The sequence below is a fragment of the Pholis gunnellus genome, assembly GCF_910591455.1.
Source record: "Pholis gunnellus genome assembly, chromosome: 19".
Lineage (NCBI taxonomy): Eukaryota > Metazoa > Chordata > Actinopteri > Perciformes > Pholidae > Pholis > Pholis gunnellus.
The window spans coordinates 13,290,122-13,311,805 of NC_136546.1; the positions used below are offsets into that span (position 1 = coordinate 13,290,122).

The 21,684-nt window shown below is 42.0% G+C and overlaps 3 protein-coding genes across 3 annotated transcripts in view; 2 read left to right on the top strand and 1 right to left on the bottom strand.

Annotated features, from left to right (window-relative positions):
- Window positions 1-3,621, top strand: part of wasf1 (WASP family member 1) — a 49,545-nt gene extending 45,924 nt beyond the window's left edge. Inside the window, exons 9-11 of the mRNA XM_079180864.1 lie at window positions 937-1,116; window positions 2,188-2,756; window positions 3,048-3,621. Of these exons, the coding sequence (XP_079036990.1) occupies window positions 937-1,116; window positions 2,188-2,756; window positions 3,048-3,205 (907 nt within the window). The 3' untranslated portion in view covers window positions 3,206-3,621. The remainder of the gene's footprint in view (window positions 1-936; window positions 1,117-2,187; window positions 2,757-3,047) is intronic.
- A 3,946-nt stretch (window positions 3,622-7,567) lies between these two features.
- On the bottom strand, window positions 7,568-15,602 carry kif25 (kinesin family member 25; the record flags this gene model as incomplete). Its single annotated transcript, XM_079180440.1, has 15 exons — window positions 7,568-7,719; window positions 8,051-8,206; window positions 8,636-8,884; window positions 8,980-9,134; window positions 9,266-9,442; window positions 9,738-9,884; window positions 10,113-10,187; window positions 10,267-10,334; window positions 10,433-10,472; window positions 10,571-10,656; window positions 10,746-10,849; window positions 13,763-13,904; window positions 14,125-14,241; window positions 15,318-15,383; window positions 15,534-15,602. The coding sequence occupies 15 exons, from the start codon at window positions 15,600-15,602 to the stop codon at window positions 7,568-7,570; spliced, it is 1,803 nt and encodes a 600-aa protein (XP_079036566.1).
- Window positions 15,603-16,138: 536 nt separating this feature from the next.
- ccdc167 (coiled-coil domain containing 167) lies at window positions 16,139-17,998 on the top strand. The gene is made up of 4 exons (XM_079179844.1): window positions 16,139-16,243; window positions 16,381-16,475; window positions 16,577-16,629; window positions 17,094-17,998. Exons 1-4 carry the CDS (start codon window positions 16,193-16,195, stop codon window positions 17,210-17,212), a joined length of 318 nt encoding a protein of 105 aa, XP_079035970.1. The 5' UTR covers window positions 16,139-16,192; the 3' UTR covers window positions 17,213-17,998.
- Window positions 17,999-21,684: the final 3,686 nt, after the last annotated feature.

The window sequence follows — 21,684 nt, forward strand, 5'->3', positions numbered from 1 at the left end:
AAAATATCAAGATCAGCTGGGTCCACCGACTCACTGAGAAAAAAACATCATGTCATCTCTATTTTCATACAACAGTTCAAAGTGTAGATTTTCATCTTAATTAATTCTCAAAAACAGTTTGAAACACATTTCCTAATTACCTCCAACCCTCAACCTAGCTTTATAAATACAGGATTCATCATGAAAAGATGTTTTATTTTGTTTATTTTTACACATTTTATGATCAGGAGTAAGAAGACTGTTGTACACGCCACATTAATATTTAGACCACCTTTGTACAATGGACAAAATTGACATTGAATCGATGATAATAGTTCCCAAACCTGTTGCTAGATCATCTTCAGTCTGTAAGATGATTTACAGAATAAAGAGGAAGAAAAATCAGAAAGCTCTGCTGCGCAAAATACTTTTTTTTGAATCTTTGCATCTACGTATCTCTTCAAGCCTCTGAACATAATTCCAATAAATCTAGAAAGCTCATGAGGGAAAAAGACATTCTTTGGTGGAACCGCTCTCCACTTCTTGACATGCCCAGTAAAAATGTGTGACGAGGGCTCACGAGTAGACATCGTTTTGATTGTTAGAGGCCACCACAGAGACTCATAGATGCGCGTCGGATGAACCATCTCACACTCTCAGTCACTCAGACCTTCATCAGGTAAAATTCGTGGTGAATATGAAAGAAATTTACCTCAAGAAGATGAGGACCGAGACATTGTAAATCAACAGGATGCAAGATTTTTTCTTTCTTAAGGGGCCATAAGGTAAAACCAATGGTAAGTTGGGAGAACTGGATCTATGCTATATGTAGCATGAGCAGTAGTCATAGCCAGAGTGTCTATTGTTGAAACCAAATTAAAACAAAATTTAGCGAGGGAAATTCGAAGGGGAACCACACAAACTGTGAGTTAAGGACAACAATGTCTCTCTGCTCAGGGCTCCCTTGTACATGGAACATTTGGACGGGCCCTTCTCGCTGGCGGCGCTGCCCTACATCCAGATGAACGAGCTGCTGAACCGTACTGGGGACAGAATGTATTCACGGCCCCACGACCCTCCACCGCCTCCACCTCTCATGCACCCACTGGGAGAGATCAAGCCACCCTCTGTGATCAGGTGGGACAGGAGACGACGCCTCAGTTTTATGTCCCATCGGAAACCTTTAGTAGAGCGTTTGAATGGGTTTTGCAAAGCAATTGCAAAAAAAAGTGATAGGCGCTCACTCACATTTGCTTGCCTGGAAGTTGTAAAGTTAATCCTGCTCATCTGGTGCCCCAATCAGATTCAAGTGTAAACTGTGTGTCAGGTTCACGAGCACACACACACACACACACACACACAAACATTGCAATCCCATCCCCATCTATTTGGTTTGCTTTTTTTCTTCTTCTTATGGATCACTTGGTCGAAGTGAGTGGCATTTCATTACTTTTCTTTTTCATTCTGCTTGAGAGGACGAGGATTTTTCTCTATGTTAGAGCTCAGCAGAACAACACAGAGAAGAAGGGATGGAAGGATGGATGGAGGTTTTGTGGATCAGAGCTGAAGGAAGGAAAAAAAAGCAAAAGGCTCGGAGCAGGGCAGGATCAATACAGTGTTAAGGCCACTGAGCGTATTACAGGTTGTTTTTTCGGCAGCGCACTTTTGCCGCATATGTCACTGTTTGAAGGGATGGAGAGATCAGAGGGAATGATTAAGGCTGTGGCTGCAGCACCAGAGAAATATCTCATTGATTTTTTTGACTGAGGTCCTTGCAGCTATCTTCTCCTCTTACTAGCAAACTCTTTACAGCCATCTTGTTTTGATTTACTTCTACTTTTCAGTATTTTTCTGACCTTTTGGTTCTGGTGTCTCGCTGTTTCTTCCTTTTATAAGTAACACTCATCGTATTCTATATCGTATTTTCTCACGTTACCCCATAGTTCATGCAGCACTTGGAGGAAATACTCAACATATTATTTGAGACTGATGCACAGCTGCACATTGTTCCACTCAACAACAAAAAAATCATTGATCGTGTGAACTAAGGCTCTTAATTTTAGATTTTTATTGAACAAGGCACAACAACCTTGGATCTTCATATGTAGTCTTTAACATTTCAACTTTTTGTCCCTCTCACTCTTTAGCAGTCTATTTCCCCATCATGACCTCCTTCTCTCTCTTTTTCCTCTCTCTTCATCCTTCTAGTTCCAGTTCGGGTTTTTCCGACAGCAGACCCCAGTCTCCAGCCCGGACAGCAGGCTTCAACTCCAACACTCCTCCTCCGCCGCCTCCCCCTCTCCCCCCTCCACCTCCCCCGTTACCCTCCACAGGCCTGCGGGGCACTCCTCCTCCTCCCATTCCTCCTCTACCAGTCCAGCAGTATCCCCCGGCTATCCCGCCTCCGCCTGCTCCTCTCCAGATCGCCCCGGGGGTGCTGCACCCGGCCCCTCCACCCGTGGCGCCTCCCCTTCACTGCTCCCCGGCCCGTCTCCAGCAGGTCCTGGACAGGGGCCCACCCGTGGGCTCTGGGACCCAGTCGGACGGCAGCACCCTGCCTCCTCCCCCGCCGCCTCCTCCTCTGCCCCACCCGGGAGCACGGAGCTCTTCGCCCTGTCTCTCAGGCCCGCCACCTGTGCCGGCCTTCCCCTCAGCAGGAGCCATGGCCTCCCCGCCGCCCCACAGCTTTCACGATATGGGGAGCAAGAGGCACCATCCGGCCAATCTGCCCCCCATCAGCGATGCACGCAGCGTCCTGTTGGAAGCTATCAGAAAAGGTGGGTCGAGTTTTACTAGAAATGTTTGAAACTTCCCCAGCCAGCAGTGACGAGTCGTGTTTTCTCTGGACATGCTTTTCAAATGCCAACATTGTATTAAGATCTATAAAGTTACAGCTGAAAAAATGCAATAATGCCCAAAATTCACTTGTTACAGCTTCTGAAATCTGCTGATTTCATAGTCAATTGAATATATTTGGGTTTTGGGCTGCTGGTTAGACAAAACAAGCCATGTGAAGACCCCACAGTACATGATCCTAAACTTTCCCTCCCTGTTACTGCTTCTTTCAGGCATACAGCTGCGGAAAGTGGAGGAGCAGCGAGAGCAAGAGGCTAAGCACGAGCGCGTTGGCAATGATGTGGCCACCATCCTGTCGCGCCGCATCGCTGTGGAGTACTCAGACTCCGAGGACGAGTCAGAGTTTGACGAAGGAGACTGGATGGAGTGATGGCGATCAGAGAGATGGAAGAGAGAGGGGAAAAAAGCAGCATTGGAAGCAAGGGACAAATGTGTTCAGGTGCCCCCCCCCCCCCCCCAAAAAAAAAAACCCTGCACTCCACACCTCGTCATCAAAGAGACCTTTCTACTCTGGAAAGAAGTGAAACATCGATGTTGCCCACTTTTCCTCTGTCAAACTTTTTTTTTTAAATCGCTGTCTCGTGGTTTGTGTTTCGGGGGAGAATCTCCACGTGGCCCCTCGTCGGTCTTTCTAGTGTTCCAGGAGAAGTTTTTGCATTTATTCTTTTCTGCACTACCACATGACCTTGTTTCTTTTGGATTTCTAGTGATGAAATCCCCCCATGTTTACTCTTGTTATACATGAAAATAACTTTTTTTTTTGAGGAACCACTTGTTTTTCTTTCTTATCTGTACGTCGATGTAAAAAAAAGAAATACACAAGAAAATAGAAAAGGAATAAATGAAGGCATGTTGCATTTATCCTTAGTTCTTCAGCACCGTTTGGCCACCTGGTGGCCGAACATGGCATTGAATGAATGCTGTTTTATTTTCACCGTCTTTCATTTACCTTTTTCTGCTGAAACATTTGCAGTTTTGACGGGCCAGTAGTTGTTGATACTGACCACTACATGAACAGTAGTAGTACCCACCAGCTGGGGTTTGTTTTCTCTCTTGTTATCAGGACTGACTTTACCACTCGGAACAAGCAAAAGATTGTGTTGGTATGTCATGTGACGATTGCTGTGTGGTTGAAATTGAAGAAGGGGAATCATATGTCTGCTTTGGCCACACTTGTGTGTGCATATCCATCCACTTACAACTAACTTTTACCCCAGGGAAATGTATGCCGAGAGATTGAGCTTTTTGTCCAGGTTCTTAGGATGCTCATGTTGACATCAGGCAATGTCAGAGGTAAACGCTGAGCCATTGGGTTTTTTTTTTTTTTGCATACTGAGCTCCCATCCTTTTCTCAAGTTCTTTGCCATAGAAATGGACACTGGAAGTGATTAGATGCTGTAGATGTACATCAGATTTCCTGCCTCTCTTATTGTCCCTGATGAATACTCGGTGTGCTGAGGAAAACTTTGAATTTTGAGAAGGTACCCGTGATAACGAGAGTCTGACCAACACCAGATACAAACCACTCAACACCACTGAAGGCAGCTCTTCCCTCAGTTCCCCCACCTGCCCACTAACGAGAAGCCTTACCTCGTTTGGTTCTACAGCAGCAAACGGTGTTCAGAAGAATACATTGTATGTGATACTTACTGCCTTTTCAGGCCTGAAAGAAGAATACATTATGCCTTGTTTTGGCTCATTTCAAAGAAAATGTCTGCCATCCTTTTCTGTTTGTTTGTTCGTTCGTTCTTTCTTCTACTTGCCTTATTGTTCGTACGAAACGTATCGTTGAGTTGATGAATGTATTGTGCTGTTACTACTTACTTGCCTGCGCTTGTATGGGTTTGCTGTTTCTATGTTTGGGGGTGGGGGGGGAAGAGACGAGGGACAGAAACCCTGGTTCAAAAAAGAAGATTACATCAATACGGTATACCATGTAACTTATGTAACTGTTGACTGTAACAGTTTGCTTGAATTAATAAAAACCTAATGTTTATGTTTCATCCCTAACTGTTATGGGTTTGTTATTGTTATTGAGCTGAGCCCTGCTTGTACACAGTAAGATGAATCATGACCTAGAAACAAAGTGAATAAGTAAGAAAGTCAATATCTAGAAAGTTCAAAAGCGACACAAATCTGTTAAATTAAAAATACATTTAAAAAAATCCTGGTTTAGTTTGGGGTACTAAGAGCAAAAGACGTCTGTTTAACTTAATTATTATTATTATAGACTAATGCAACCAGAAAACATAGAAATAAACAACGACAATTTGATGGGGATTTGTGGTGTAATCTATGACATCATCTATCTATACAGTCGGATTGAAACAATAAAATGATTCCAGATCAGTTTGAGTTGGTTTGAATTAGTATGAAATCATAAGCATGATTGATTGCTGGGTATGTATCTGCTTCATGAGAAAATCTGTCGGGTTTCATCTCAGTTAGAATGTATAAAATGGTTCATCAGCTTTATTTCATGGTACTTTACCATTCAGCTGACAGGGCGTCCCGACTCCTAACTACTGTGCAGCTGCAGTAAAGATGTGCTGTCTGTAGCCAGAGTGACATGTCCTGTCAATCATAAGTACAATTTCATAAATTGAAAAATCAACATCATAATGTCAATAGTTTAATTGTTTTCTAAATCCATTTTTCTTTCAGCCATCAGAAACTTTTAGTTCTTTCTATTTGAAAATAATGTGAACGTTATCATGTAGAGGCATTTCACCCTCTGTTTTTATTCTACACCAAGAGATTGTACTGGTTACTCATTAATCTCTTAATTCTTGAAATATATTTTTCAGAAAGGAGGTCATTTGCATCTGAAAATGAGGTTCGTATATGAGGGTTTACGTTAAAATGTCTCGGCCATAATCCAGATTCATTGTAAGCCAGTTTTAAATAACTGAACAGTGTCAAATCAAGCTAGCTCACTTATGTATCAAGAACAGAGCCCCGGAGTTTATCTGAGGTTTTTATTTCCCAATGATCCACATCTGGACCTGTTGAGGAGAAGAACCATCATGACAGACATCTCAGCTATTGTTTGTCAGATGTAAATAAAGAATGAAGGTTAACAATAGAAGTTCACAGTTTCATGTACCATCACACTTTCACTCTCACCTCCTCCTGTTTCTGTGTTTCTCCCCCGTTTCATTCTCACTTACCCTCACACTTCCTCCAGCTTTTCTCCTCACCTCCCCTCTCCTGTGTCTCTTTGTTCCCAGTTGTCTGTCTAAACAGAGGATGCTCCTGAACTTTTCATGTGTATTATCTTGTCACTCTTGTTATGATCTTGCTTTTTTTTTGTCCCGTCACTCTTTGTCCTCTAAAGCCTGCGGTTTCAAAGACGCTTTGGGCATTTGAGCTTTCACGTCACGGTGGCACATGACATCCGCGCCTCAAAAACACGTCAGCTTTGGTTCCGTGTGGATTATAACTTCAGTACATTGTGCAGAGCTCTCATCGCGGTCGGCAGCATCCTGATAGGAGGAGGCTTGTGTACAGTGAGTTATTCTAGTCATGCTTGGAAGATGTCCAACTGTTACACCTTGGAGGAAATTGCCTGGCTTGTTTACCCCCAACATTAAACTGCAGTCAACAGACCTGAAATAGCTTTTACAAATAATCATTAGCTGGTGTACCTTATTATCATCCTGATGGGTTTTGCCACATTGGACAATGCACTTTACAGCTCCTCACTTGAATTATACTTATACATGCTGCTCCATATAATTCATGGTAAAACAAAAGCTAAAAATAACACCATCTTGCCCCAATGCTGAAGTGATTGTATGTGTTCCTCCTTGCTGTAATCTACACAGCGGCAGACATCTTATTGGAACAACCCCCCACAGTGGAAGTAGTTTGCATAGAAAGCCTGTTGTGAGCATTAACTTTATATGAATAGTTTATTTTTAAAGGGGCTTGACAATGTATTATTCAAACACTGTTTTAATTCCCTAATGACAATACGTATTGCAGTACATTTTTCTGGAACAGAATGATACACAAAACAACAAATTATCTGCATATCAGCTGTTTATTTTAGAGTTTGACAACGTTTTCTACTGAGACTATTCTATCAAGGCGTTTGAACGATTTAACATGTGTAACCCCAAAAACAAGGTGATGGTTACAGATACAGAATACAGCAACATGAGTACAAGTACTGTATGAACATAACTACACAGAAAGCACTAAAAAAAAGAGAAGGCATGGCATGCAAGTACTGAAATGTTTTACAGCAGAATACATGTAAGAGTACTTCAGTCTTTGCATGATACGGGACTGTTGACTGTTGACTTCACCTACAGCTAAATGAAAGTGTAAAGGAAAAATTAAAATGTTGAAATACCATGATTTCATACTAAATTGAGTTATCATTACCCAACCTTTGTGTAATTCAGTCATAACTACTTAGCACCCTTGGTAATTGTCAAGGTTATTTACACATTATTAATGTGTTTTGCGTTCAAGCATCATAGAAGTATTTGTGGCTTCAGATGAGACATTTAATGCTACCAAGATCTATTTAAAGACAGCATATACTAACACTTCTGGCAACACCCATCTTTAAACTACTAAGAGTAAGAAGGGCGTCGCTAACACAGAAAAATAACATGATAACAATTATACCTTCAAATCTGTTTTGTTGGCGTGATTGTTACAGGATCTATGTTGCAGGATCTACAGCATCTGCAAATAATGAAATCTCTTCTCTGTTTCGTCACTTCACTTTGAGGGTGTTATTCTTCCTTCGCGGTAGCTCCTTCTGGACCTGGCGGGCCCGCATGCCAAAGCCCAGAGACTGCAGAGACTCGGTGATGAAGCGCTGCGTGGGAGAGACACACAGCATCACCAGCAGCTTGGCGTCGCCACCTGGCGGAGAAGAACAAGAGGAGATTCGAGCCTGAGATCTTAAACAATAAGGCAAAAGATTCGAATTAATTACATGCATTGTACTTTTGTTTCTCTATTCAGTATTGGACAAATAAATCTTCTGTTATGAGTACATTTGGGTATGTTTATATGTGTGTATGCTCGAGATAAGGTTACCATACTGGTATGTGGAATCTCTCAGCTAGATGAAGACGATTTGAGTTTGAACGAGACATTCCCATGGAAAGCAGACATGAGAGACATGAGTCATAGGTCATGAGAGGGTGTGTGTGTGTGTGTGTGTGTGTGTGTGCGTGTGCGTGCACCTCACCTATGGCATCCTGTAACAGATGAGTGAGTTTGCTGTTCCTGTAGGGGACGTGTGGCCTCTGCTCGGCCAGAGCTCCCAGGACATCAGACAGAGCAGAGAGGCTGCGGTTTATACAGGACACCTCCCACAGAGCGGCACCCGAAACTCCAGACATACCTGGTACACACATACAAACACACATTAATTTGCCCTGAAGCTAATTGATCTGCTAAGTGAACAGGCACTGCATGTATTGGGTTCAGTGACCTTTTGCATGTGTCCATAAAGGTTATTAAAGGTAAAAACAAAGACCTGCATCTTCAGCTTTGTTTGTACTGTGAACCTTTATCCGTAGATTAATCATTTGATATTTCATACAGAAAATAGAAACAAGCTGTATTTGAGCTTGAGTTGATTGTTTTAATCTACACCAAGCAGCCTATTCGGCTAAAAGTAACACCAAGTTGTAAGCATCCTAACTAAGCATATGCCTAAAGCCCCATCTTGCAATTCTGGGTATATTTGTAAGTTATAACATTGCCTAGTGCAAGAAAGAAAAACACCTGCAAACTCAAACAACGTCGTTAAGCATTGAGCGCCTCTCACCGACACACTCGCTCCCTGCCAGGTCCACCAGCTGCAGCTTGGTCATGAAAGGAGCCTGAGAGATGCTGGGCCTGGGGGAGGGACACGGAGAATGGGAAGGGGAGCGGCAGGGAGATGAGGGTGTGCTCGCGAAGAGATGATCATCAGATGAGTGGTGGGCAGCAGGGTTGGCACGGCTACAGCGTGGACTCCACCACTCCTTCTTGGTGGAGCGCTGCATGTCCTTCTTGGCACTTTGTAGCTTGCGGGCTAAAAGAAAGAGTAATAAAGTCACAATGCGGGAACGTGTGGCCAACGGGTGCCATCCATGCTATGGTGTGAGTCTGTGTATGAATGCGTCTCACCCAGGGCCAGAGCGTTGGGGCTCTTGGAGGAAATCGTGAGGGTGACAATCAGGTGAGAGCGCGAGGAGTCGGTGTGGACGAGGGTGGGACAGTGAGCCCTGAGCTTTAAAACGCTGCTGATGATCTGCATCACCTCAGAGGCATTACGCACAGGCCTGTAACACACATGAAACACATATTCTGGCCACTTCTCCTGGGTTCTTTACTACAATCGACCCCTTTCCCATTACACAGAATTTGAGGCTGTTTTTCATTTTTCTGCACACAGTCACCCGGCTGCACTCACTCATGTGTGAGGGAGGTGACCTGGCTGGTGCCAGAGGAGGTGGTGATGACGTCCCGGCGCTGGTCGGCACCGTTGCCCTGCGCATCTCTGGCCAGCAGGTCAAGCACCTCGTTGTTATGCACCTCCATCACAGATACCTCCACCGTGAGGCTCTCTGCGGGCTTCTCCGAGATCAGCCTGGATCACACACACACACACACACACACACACACACACACACACACACACACACACACACACACACACACACACACACACACACACACACACACACACACAGAAACAGATACACAACCATGGACAAATAAAGAAAAGATTAAAGTTCAACCCAATTATATTCTATTTCAACTCTCAGAGCACATTATGAATTAATAGGCTGAATATTTAATATATTTACTTCTTGCAGAGTTTAGTCATTACGCACTGTAAATATCACAAAAACAAATGAATAAAAAATGTATTTCTTTCTCACCGAAACAGCTCAGCAGCAGCCTTGGGGATAATACCCTGCTGTGCCTCCTGCTGCGTCCCTGAGTGCTCCTCCAGCAGCTGGGATCCCATCATGGTGTGAGTCTTCCCACTGCCTGTCTGCCCGTACGCCATGATACACACATTATAGCTGCAGGTTAGAGAGAGAGAGAGATAACTAACATTCAATATATGCTGAAGCCATGCAGTCATATTATGCTGTTTGTCATGTATTTAATTGTTTCTTCTTCATTCACGCTGGCTAGTGTTTAATGTATATAGTTGAATGAATACATTTGAATGGCATGTTGATTGGCAATTGATTTGATGTAGTCCTTTGCCGTCTGCGTTCATGCTCTGCGTCTGCGTTCATGCTCACCCGTCCATCAGAGAAGTGAGGAGCGGCTTGACTTCCTGAAACACGGCCTCCTGTGAATCCTCCGGTCCGTGCACTCTGGAGGAAACACAGAGTAATCATTAATGGACTGAAAATGAGACAGACTGATGTGTGTGAACAATATGTTTCATGGTACCTCTCAAACTCGAACATCTTGTTTTGCACCAGCATCCCCGTTTTTATGCAACTGACCATCACCGTGTCCTTAAAGCATCAAACGGGGAATAACACAAAAAAGTGAGGACACTGGAGCAGCTAGAAGCAATAAGATAAAATCAATTAGAAGAGTCTCTGGAACTCACATCACTGATCGCAGAGACCACTTCTTCTGATGACATCGGCCTGATAGAGGAAAGCATAGCTTTTCAAGCACAGTACAACTCAAACCCAGTTATGGTACAGCAATTCATGTTGCCATGACGGATCGTGCGTTGACCCACCTTGATCCAGACGTGGAGGACTGGACGTGGTCAAAGGGTAGAAGTGGTCGCACCCTGCAGTGAACTCTGATGTTCCCTCTCAACTCCTGTAGCAAAACAAAGAATGACAATGTAGGTCAATATCAGAACCTGCTGCATTGCCCATTATCTTCTGCCCCTTAGAATCTGTCCTCACCACCAGTGCGTTGTGGAGTTCTTTCCTTCGCTGCCTCTCTGCCCTGCACCTCTCCCTCTCCTCCTCCAGAGAGCGCTCCAGAGCTGCAACACCAGCTTGCAAATCTGGTGCAGGGAGAGCAGAAAGATGTAAAAAAAAATGTATTTTCTATCATGGAGTGAGGTTTAAGGTTGAGCCATTGGTGCAAAGCATGTTGAGACAATGACCAAACAGAACCTCCACTGGCTCCTATGCTGCATTAGAACATCGTGAACAACCGGGTCCGATCCTCTGGCCAATTTGGTGCAGTAAAAGAAAATAGTAGCTCAAGCTATTTTAAGGCAGTAAAGTGGATGAATGAATTGTTGTCTATGTAGAAATCAACTCCAAAGCCAGAGGCATCTGTTCTCTGGTGTAAATCTTTGAATCCAGGCCATGTCTTTAATCCTGGAGCACAGGAGTACATACACACACCTGGCACAAAACAACTCCAGTCACTCAGGACAGGCTGAGACATTCAAGAATAGACTTGGTTGAACATAAATAGAGCAGAATATTGTAGAGGGATGTTTCTGTGTTAAAAGATTATTTGAAACATAAAATGTCAGTAACAAAACAGCTCAAATATCTTCTTTCATTGTCAGATAGTCTGTACTTTTAAGCCTTTAGATCATTGACTGTCTGTGTGAACCTGTAAGTTATGTATTCATTGGTTTATGTTTTTGGCATGTTCCCAGCAAACTTAAGTTTCATAAGACAAGAACATAACAAAACGTTTCTGGGTACTGTTGCTGTGTCGACAATCATAGTTTCATAAACATATCATTACACAGGACATTTGATTAGGGTTGCCAAATATATTTGAAGAATTTCTTCCATTGTCGTTTAGTAAAGATTTATATCTGCAGTAAACCTTTGAGTCAAACGAGGAACCTGAATATTCATACTGTTCTGATAATTGTAGCGTACTTACATCATTAAATCTAATATTAAAGGCCAGCACGGTTTACTGATGAGAAGAAATGACAAGAATGAGATCGTTAACTCCTCCTGAATGCATTTATTTGTTCTAATTTTAAAGTATTTAACATGTGTATATGTTTTCAATAACGCATACATAAAACAAAGTTGTCATTTATCGAACGTATATCTCTTCTAAATGGTTGGTTTATCTTTACAAGATAATATAAGGGGATGTGGAAATGGCAGTAAAAAATAATCAGGAACGTTCATTTACACACAAATGTGCTCTTCTTCTCACGATTTAAGATTAGGCCTGAAGAGGGTTTGTAATTTTTGGTGAACACTGCTGTAAATGATCAGACACGAAAATAAAATATTCATTCATTCAATAACTTAACAGACGCTTAACCAACCCGCCCATCAACCGTCCGAGCTCTGTTAATCATGAAAGACTTATTAAGAAGATTAAACAACAACCCAGTGGGATTGATACTAACGAAAAGAGAATATGTTCTGTTTAGTTCCGGTAAGTAGCTACATTTTTACATTCTCCATTAACTACCATCAACAATAAAAAAAAAGTCAAGAAAAACCCCTTTGTTTAAAACCTGACCTTGGACCCGAGCGAGCCCCATTTGGGGTTCAGAGCGAGATATTTAACCGAAGAAATTTAAAAAATAATTAACATTTCTTTTTTTTTTTAGCATATCACACAGCTAACTGGACTAGCATTTAACACAGAGTTCAACGGTAGCGTCCAAACCGCGGCACGGTTCTGGAGTTTTATTGGCTGAAAATTCTGTCAATCACTTCATGGAACACATGAGTGTGTTCCAAATAAGGACCCGGAACTGCAGGAAAATGCATCCAGGAGAGATATGAGAGGTCAAAATGGGTCAAAATGATGCCAAACAGCTCTGTTATCATAGATTGTACAATATGAGTGATAAACAAATTGAAATATAGTGAAATATATAGTTATATAATATATAAAAGTACAATGGAACAGCTGCAAATTGTGGTTCGAAAATGAGAATTTGGCATGTTTTCTTTTAGATAAACACCTATAACTGGGGTTTGCTTCACTTTATTTACACCAAATCTTTTTGTGAGGCACCTGCACCCCTTGTGCTATGAATTGGGAATGTTTTACGCTAGCCAGGGCCTCATTTAATAAATTACAGTGCTTTTTCTTCAGGCGAACCTGGGAATTTCCCCTGTTTGCTGTGTTCAGTCTTCAGCTACTATTAACCAGTAACATATACACAATATTTACTCATCTCATCAAGTCTCACAATCCCTAGTGTTATTCATGCATCAACATTTTTAAAATAGACCTTGTAGTTACAGAATTGTAGTCTCTTTTGTATGGGTTACAATTTTCGAGAAGAGGCCTAAAAAAAGGCTTAGGGTTCAAGAGCAGCTTGCAGCATTATAGCATGTACTCAGGCAGATCTGTTTCAACCAATCATCAGAGCCATGGTGAGAAGCTGACTTGCAGGGCTGCATTAGAACAAGTCAACCTTGGACAACCTCGGATGGCAGTGTGAGAGAGAAGAGGGGAGGGACCGTGTGAGAGGATTACCAGAAAACAGAGCCTAATCAAGATACAGCCAGCACATAACCTGTAAACCACTTAAGAATGGAGAGAGAGGCACAGAGAGGGTGAATGAGGGAGCACAACATAGACATGAAGAGAAAAGAGAGGTAGAAAATGTGATACCGGGAAGGAGGGATAAAAAAAAATCATCCTTTAAATAATGTCTTCAAAGATCATTGAAATAACATCTGACAGTTTAAAACCTCCTCTGTGGTTTACAAGACTTGGCAGCACCTGAGTAGACTGAGTAGCCCATAAAAGCTGAGTGCTGGTGCAGACTATTAAGGATAATAAGTGAATTCTTTGTTGTAACACCCACGGGACAAAAGCACGAAGTAAACCTTTATGAACTGCTCCTGTAAAAAGTGACATAGTATTCTTAAAACATGTTCCTTCAGAATCATAACCCTAAGGATGCTGTCAGAGACGCTGCATCTATGTCAGCCTATACGGTGCGTCACACTCTGATACTCACTGTGAACCTCGTCTCCACTGTGACCAGTCAGAGAACAGCTGGCTTGCTCTACTTTTTCCAGCAGCTGCTTGCTCTGCTCCTCCAGCTCACTGGAAAAAGTGAAATACACTGCGAAAAGTTCACTCAAGTCCTGCTTCACAGCCTGTAACAAACACACAGAGAGGACAAATGAATTGTGTGGGGCTCTGTGAGAGAGAGTGTGTGTGTGTGTGTGTGTCTGCTGTTTGACTGTTGTGTGTCTTTCTGAGTCTCCACACTACTTCTCTTTCTTTACTTTGGTTGCTATTTAGTGAAACATCTCAACAAAGGCAAATCACAACCTACCATTTACACACGCAACATTCATCTCAGTGCATTTGTACCTGGACCTCAGCGAGGAGTTTGGAAAGGGCCGACTGGGTTATCTTCTGAGCATTCCTCTGGTGCTGATGATGGTTCAGGGTCTCCTCTTCATGGTCCCGACGGAGTTTCCCCAAACACTGAAAAGGACACAAAAATCAATATACTTATTCTGCACCACTGTGCCACTTCATTCATACTTTATGCCAAGCTACAGTATGACTTGTTGAATATCCTCAACATGTATCAAGTCATTGAATTGATCAAAATGTGAACACATTGCATACGTTTTTTTGAGAGGCTTTTTTTCGTTTGTCAACTGTTAAGAAGTTGAGAACATAGAATGCACACAAAGAATGTGGTCAATCGTTGTCCTAAAACCTGTACAGCAATGACTCTGATGCTAAATGATCAGCCGTTGTGTTATTTGTTGGTGTTGCATCCTGTTTCGAATTATCACGGACTACTTACTCGTTCCATAGCGAGTGAATTTACAGTAATGAACAGCACTAAACCATTCAACTTTAAATGCTGCACAGCAAGTGAATACATGGCTGCTCAGATTAGCATTAGCATTCACTATTATCTGTTCCAACAATGTGCACAATAGCAGGACCCTGGAACCGGCACACTATATTATTGTCATTTATTACACATGTGCTTTTTCTGCTATGACAAAGGGCCTATAAAACCCAATTAAACATATTATTTTGAGTAATACCAGTTGCTTGATTATGACTAGTCTGCCTAAAGGCACAGTCTACTGAGATGATTCTTTTTGTGTCCATATTCTCATAATATAACAGAGACATACTGTACAGTATAAAGGTGACACATGACCATTCAGGCTCAACTGATCTCCACCGTCCACGAGAATGTTTGGTTCCATATAGCGATAATTACAATAAAATACAGAGTGGGCCTCTCTGATAAACCATCAAGTGAAATTACATCACATGATTCAACTCTGCAGTCACCGAGTTGGAAAAAAAAAAAGTTTGAATTTAAGCCAAGTGGCACAAAATTAATCCAGATAAAACAGCCGTTCACACAAAAGCCTTCTTCAGCAACGCAGGTCAAGAAATCAATATAATAGAATAATACCCATCAATCAGTATAGAATAGAATAGATAGAATAGATGATAGAATGATCAGGGATTTCCATAGGCCTTAAAGGTTTAACCCTGTAAGTAATGAACGGCAGGCATCTTATTACCTCGGCAAGTCTTAAATGGAGAATAGCATTCTCTGTCTCCAGTTCCAGTATTCGCTCCTCTTTTCTCTGAAAGCACAGTGAAATATTACAAACAAGCTGGGTTTGGTGTGTGGAGTTATTTTTGAAATCACAAATGGCTAAACTACAGTACAAGTCCCTGAACGATCTCTAATAAACTAATCTCACATTTGGAATTACACTCTAGCAGTGATTTACCCTCAGTTTGTGCTCCAGCAGGTGTACCTGATGCGCAAATATTTGGTCCCGGTTGATAAAGAGAGGCATTTTTTCCTCAAAGACAAATACGCTCGTAGAGAAGAGAACGAATACCCTTGTATCTTTCCTTCACAGATGATCAAGCCGTATCCTGTCAAATGGAATAATCCAATTAACAACGGCTCGCGACACTCACCTGTCTGCGTCTCAGTGGGGAGGAGGATGACCATTTCCGGCAGGCTGTTCCATAGTGGCATTATCTTCATTATAATGAGGTTATACGATCATTTTTGGTATCTTGTGAAAGTGAAATAAAGTCTAAAATGTCCCCCCGGTATTCCTAATTGAAAGACAATTTGTATTTGCCTGCTGTGGTTGAAAACCCCAATTGTTTTAATTGACGTCTTAATGTGAACATTTTCCAAGTTGCTGCAGAAGGACACAACTTCAACACACACTCGCACACCATTTGTGAATGGTATGCCATTGAATGGATAATGAACTTAAAGTTGACGTTGACGCATCCCGATAGAGGGCAGCAAAGCCCTTCAAGGAGATGTGCCAAAAAGGAAGAACTGAAGAACAACGAAGAAGAAAATTACTTCCGCACCGTCACAGTTTATCAGCCCGGGAGCCTGCAGCAGTTTCTGTCACAAAAAATGGCTAAATTGAAAGACAAACGGCGAGAGAAAATTAGTGTCGCCACTGAGGTAAGACTTTGGAAGCCTTCAGCTGGCTGGCTGCTAGATTAACTCATGCATTCACCCACTGACCTGTCGGTTAGTGTTGTATAATAGCTGAACTATGGTTTGCTGGTCACCTTATATCTAACCTGCACATAATGTAGATCGACCGTTTGGAGGAGCGCCGTGCGCGCTGCAAGGACAACCTGGAGCGGGCTGAGTTCAAGAGCAGGAAGGAGAAGCTCTCTGACAATGACAAGTGAGGAGGAGGAGGAGGAGGAGGATGAAGATGCTGCAGGTAGTGACTTACAGGATACATAATGAATAACTCTCACTGGTCTCATCCTCTCTGCTCCACAGGCACGACCTGGAGGATGAGATGACGATCATTAATGAGAGAGTGCTGAAGTTAGGTAAGATCTATATCCACAAAGTCACTGTATGCAAGATATATTTTACAATATGGACATCATGATATATATATATATATATATATATATACACATACACACCTCTGCTGTGACTGAACACAAAACTGCTTCCAATGACCAAGGCACTGGGCATCATTTATAAATGAGTGGGACAATTCTGAATACTAGTAAGATTGATAAGGCGACATCATTACAGTCCATTTACAATGTATGTGACCACACACTTACAATTCAGATGAACAACATTTAGGAAGGACTCAATCAGCCACAGGAAGCCCCTGCTTGATATTATTCTGGTCTTTAACTCTACATTTAGTCTGCCATTGCTGCAGTATTTCACCAGCAGAGCAACTGCAGGTGTTGTTCCCCTTCATTTCATAGATAATCAAACTGAAAGCTGGTAACACATAAGCGCCCTCACATCAATTGTGTGTTGTCATTTCCAGACAAGGAGCTGGAGACGTTGAGAGGAGAGAATCGGAGGAACATGCTGCTGTCGGTTGCTCTGCTGGTTGTCAGCGCTCTCTTCTACTACGTCTTCTTCCACAACGAGGAGGACTCATGAGACCGGCTGGTAACTTTAAAGCGACTTTGTGTCTTCAAAGAACAACAGCCACAGGACAACGCTGTCGTGAGATGATGTATGAGGTTCACGGGGGAAGCTTGAGAGCTGTGTTGGTGAAATACCTCGGTTCTGCCTCTAGATGGCGTCATCGTCATTGTCATGCACATCTTCTTGGAGCGGAGTAACACATGTATGAGATAATATTGGGGTAAAGTGAGCGATCATTTTTCTCTTTTCCTCAGCTTGTATACAGTCTGGTTTCACTGCTGCACAAAGACTTCACTGTATATTATAACAACTCAAAGAATGTATATACGACAGTTTGCCCCCTAAATAAGCAATTCAATAGAAAGTTAATAAAGCTTGCCTTATGCCACAAACAAACCAAAGTAATGTTGCTTTTATACAATATATCGGAAGATGTGCTTCATCTAATTGTGCCATTCAAGTTTGCTTGTCTTTTCAGTCACATATAAATGAATATGTGTAATAATGCATGGTGCACATGTCACATGTGCAGTTAAATGGATGAAAATATTTGATACATTTTTGTTTTCTCTTGAAATGTGAGTTGTAGCCTACAGTATGTTTTATCACTACAGCATAGATCGAACCTGATGAATGTATTCTTTTTGTTTTTGATGCTCTGCTGGCCATGCACCACCTCCTAATAAAAGCTGAAAGATGGTGAACATGGTGTTTTTTTTTAATACACATGTAAAGGATGAGTGTATGAGAAGTGGGTTTGGTCTTTTATGCGTTTCTTCATGAATAAAAACACTTCATTTTGTACGTTTTGTTTTGTATTTCATAGGCTCATTTGAAACCTTTTTTTTAATTCATAGTATCTTATTTTATGAGTTGAGTTCATCACATGATTCATAGTTTTTAAAAGAGCCCCACATTTGTCATAATTGGATGTGTCACTTTTGAATAAGATTTGTGTTTTTTTCCCACTAACTAGAGCAGTGATTTTCACCCGCTGTGCAGAGGCACACCAGTGTGCCGTGGGAAAATGTCCAATTTCACTTAATGGACAAATCCCAATGTTCCCCCTTACAGACTCACGGACTTTGTGAGGCGCGCTCCCGCGAAGTCCGTGAGGGTTTCGGGCTTTTCCCGTTGTCACATCATCGAGTGTTTGAGGGCTCTCTCGCAGACATTTTGAGCCCTTGATGAACCCTTTCCGCATGTCAGCGTGGTATGCTGACTTAGCCTAAGGGAATTACCCACAAATCATTGCAATGTGACGTTAAACACGGGGGTTACAGTTACATTAGCTCTCATCATTATAAAGCCTTCACTAATAAGACAACCAGTAGATCTTCTCATGTGTTCATTTTGCTGTCAGAGATGAGTTGTGATGTCACCTTTTTATTTTATTAATTGAAATTGAAATAAGACATCCATGTAAAGGATTTCTGTGTGAATGTGTGTATATTCTGCTGTGTAAATTATATAAAGTATGTGTTACTGCAAGTTAATAAACATGTTTGCTGACATTTGTTTTGCTGCTGTTAATGTTAACTGTCTTGATTGATTTCCTCTGCCGTAGGATTGCTATATATATATATATATATATATATATATATATATATATATATATATATATATATATATATGTATGTGAATGAAATGAAATAAAGTTATTGATAAATACATTTAATTACAAGAACTATAACTGATTGAAAATTAGTTATTTAACATAGTAACTGATTTAATTAACTGATTAATTTAGAAAAACAATATTATGAAAAAGATCTATGAATTAATTATTGAATAACTGATTAAACACAAGTATATATACTGAAAAGGTGTTTATTTTAATGTATTTACATGTATATATATATATATACATGTGACAACACATTGGTGGGCATCACGCTCACAACATGTTATCTTTGTGCTAATATATGATCGCTTGCTGGTTGGATACTCCAGTCTCACACATTAGTCAGTTTTTTTCTCTCTGTGTTGTCACACATGTGACAACACATTGGTGGGCATCACGCTCACAACATGTTATCTTTGTGCTAATATATGATCGCTTGCTGGTTGCATACTCCAGTCTCACACATTAGTCAGTTTCTCTCTGTGTTGTCACACATGTGACAACACATTGGTGGGCATCACGCTCACAACATGTTATCTTTGTGGTAATATATGATCTCTTGCTGGTTGCATACTCCAGTCTCACACATTAGTCAGTTTTGTTGCTATTACCAGTCCAGCGACAGCGATGCCAACAACCAATCCTGCTGTCAGTAAACCTTTGGCACAGCGACGCCACCAACATCTGGTCTGGGTCTCAGCAGCTGGAGACGGCAGGAAGCTCTCTTCAGGACAAACATTTATCTCACCATCAGATGTACTCTCCAGGACGCTCTCATTTCTCTGATGCATTTGGGCTGACTTGACCCGCTAGCTAAACAACGAAAATAAACATTATTTTCAGAGAGAGAGACAGACAGAGACATACAAAAATACATAACACACATGTGACAACACATTGGTGGGCATCACGCTCACAACATGTTATCTTTGTGCTAATATATGATCGCTTGCTGGTTGCATACTCCAGTCTCACACATTAGTCAGTTTTTTTCTCTCTGTGTTGTCACACATGTGACAACACATTGGTGGGCATCACGCTCACAACATGTTATCTTTGTGCTAATATATGATCGCTTGCTGGTTGCATACTCCAGTCTCACACATTAGTCAGTTTCTCTCTGTGTTGTCACACATGTGACAACACATTGGTGGGCATCACGCTCACAACATGTTATCTTTGTGGTAATATATGATCTCTTGCTGGTTGCATACTCCAGTCTCACACATTAGTCAGTTTTGTTGCTATTACCAGTCCAGCGACAGCGATGCCAACAACCAATCCTGCTGTCAGTAAACCTTTGGCACAGCGACGCCACCAACATCTGGTCTGGGTCTCAGCAGCTGGAGACGGCAGGAAGCTCTCTTCAGGACAAACATTTATCTCACCATCAGATGTACTCTCCAGGACGCTCTCATTTCTCTGATGCATTTGGGCTGACTTGACCCGCTAGCTAAACAACGAAAATAAACATTATTTTCAGAGAGAGAGACAGACAGAGACATACAAAAATACATAACACACATGTGACAACACATTGGTGGGCATCACGCTCACAACATGTTATCTTTGTGCTAATATATGATCGCTTGCTGGTTGCATACTCCAGTCTCACACATTAGTCAGTTTTTTTCTCTCTGTGTTGTCACACATAGAGAGAAAATGCCAACATGCCAACAACCAATCCTGCTGTCAGTAAACCTTTGGCACAGCGACGCCACCAACATCTGGTCTGGGTCTCAGCAGCTGGAGACGGCAGGAAGCTCTCTTCAGGACAAACATTTATCTCATCATCAGATGTACTCTCCAGGACTCTTAAATCCTCCTCAATGGCATTAATTTTGTCCGACATGACCATAATTTCTTGATGAGTCCGCATTAGTTCCTTATTTAGATGCTTAATTTGGTCCGTCTTGAGCTTATGATCATCCTGAGCCCCCTTTAGATTCTCGTGGAGCTCATCAATTTGGACAAACTTGGCCTCATGATCTTCCACTGCCACATCTAGTTGGTTCTCGAGATCATCAATTGTGGCTTGCTTGGTTTCATTGCCTAGCTCAGCCCAATCGAGGCACTTTTGAAGAACTGAAATTTCGTACTTGCTCTGCTTTTTCACACATGTGACAACACAGAGAGAAAATGCCAACTTGCCAACAACCAATCCTGCTATCAGTAAACCTTTGGCACAGCGACGCCACCAACATCTGGTCTGGGTCTCAGCAGCTGGAGACGGCAGGAAGCTCTCTTCAGGACAAACATTTATCTCATCATCAGATGTACTCTCCAGGACGCTCTCTTCAGGACAAACATTTATCTCATCATCAGATGTACTCTCCAGGACGCTCTCTTCAGGACAAACATTTATCTCATCATCATATGTACTCTCCAGGACGCTCTCATTTCTCTGATTCTCAGATGAGAAATTATGATGGCCAGCAGGTATCTGCATTGTCTCACACACTGTTTGCTGCCCAAGGTCATTCATTTGGTCCGACTTGACCTCATTCTCATGCTTAGCCCCCTTTAGAAGCTGCAAATAGTCATTTATTTGGGCAAACTTGACGGCGTCCTGTTGAGCACACTTTAGACGCTCCTCCTCCATCTTTAGACGCTGCGTAAGGTCATTAACTTGGGCCGACTTAACACCATTGTTACGCTGATTCCACTTCAGACGCTCTTCAAGGGCATTAAGTTCGGCCAACTTGGCCTTTTTTACAAGCAGAGCCCCCAGTAGAGTCTCCACCAGGCATTTAATTTCGGCCGACATGAGCTCATTGTTTTCAATAAGCGGATTTAGATGCTGCTGTATCTCATTAATGTGGCCCGACATGTCCTCAATCCTATCCACAATCGACTCTAG

What these genes read in the sequence shown, in the direction of transcription:
- ccdc167 (XM_079179844.1), top strand. Translation starts at nt 16,193, where the DNA reads ATGGCTAAATTGAAAGACAAACGGCGAGAGAAAATTAGTGTCGCCACT. An exon ending in AAATTAGTGTCGCCACTGAG is followed by an intron (nt 16,244 to 16,380) that starts GTAAGACTTTGG and finishes CACATAATGTAG; the next exon opens with ATCGACCGTTTGGAGGAGCG. An exon ending in AAGCTCTCTGACAATGACAA is followed by an intron (nt 16,476 to 16,576) that starts GTGAGGAGGAGG and finishes TCTGCTCCACAG; the next exon opens with GCACGACCTGGAGGATGAGA.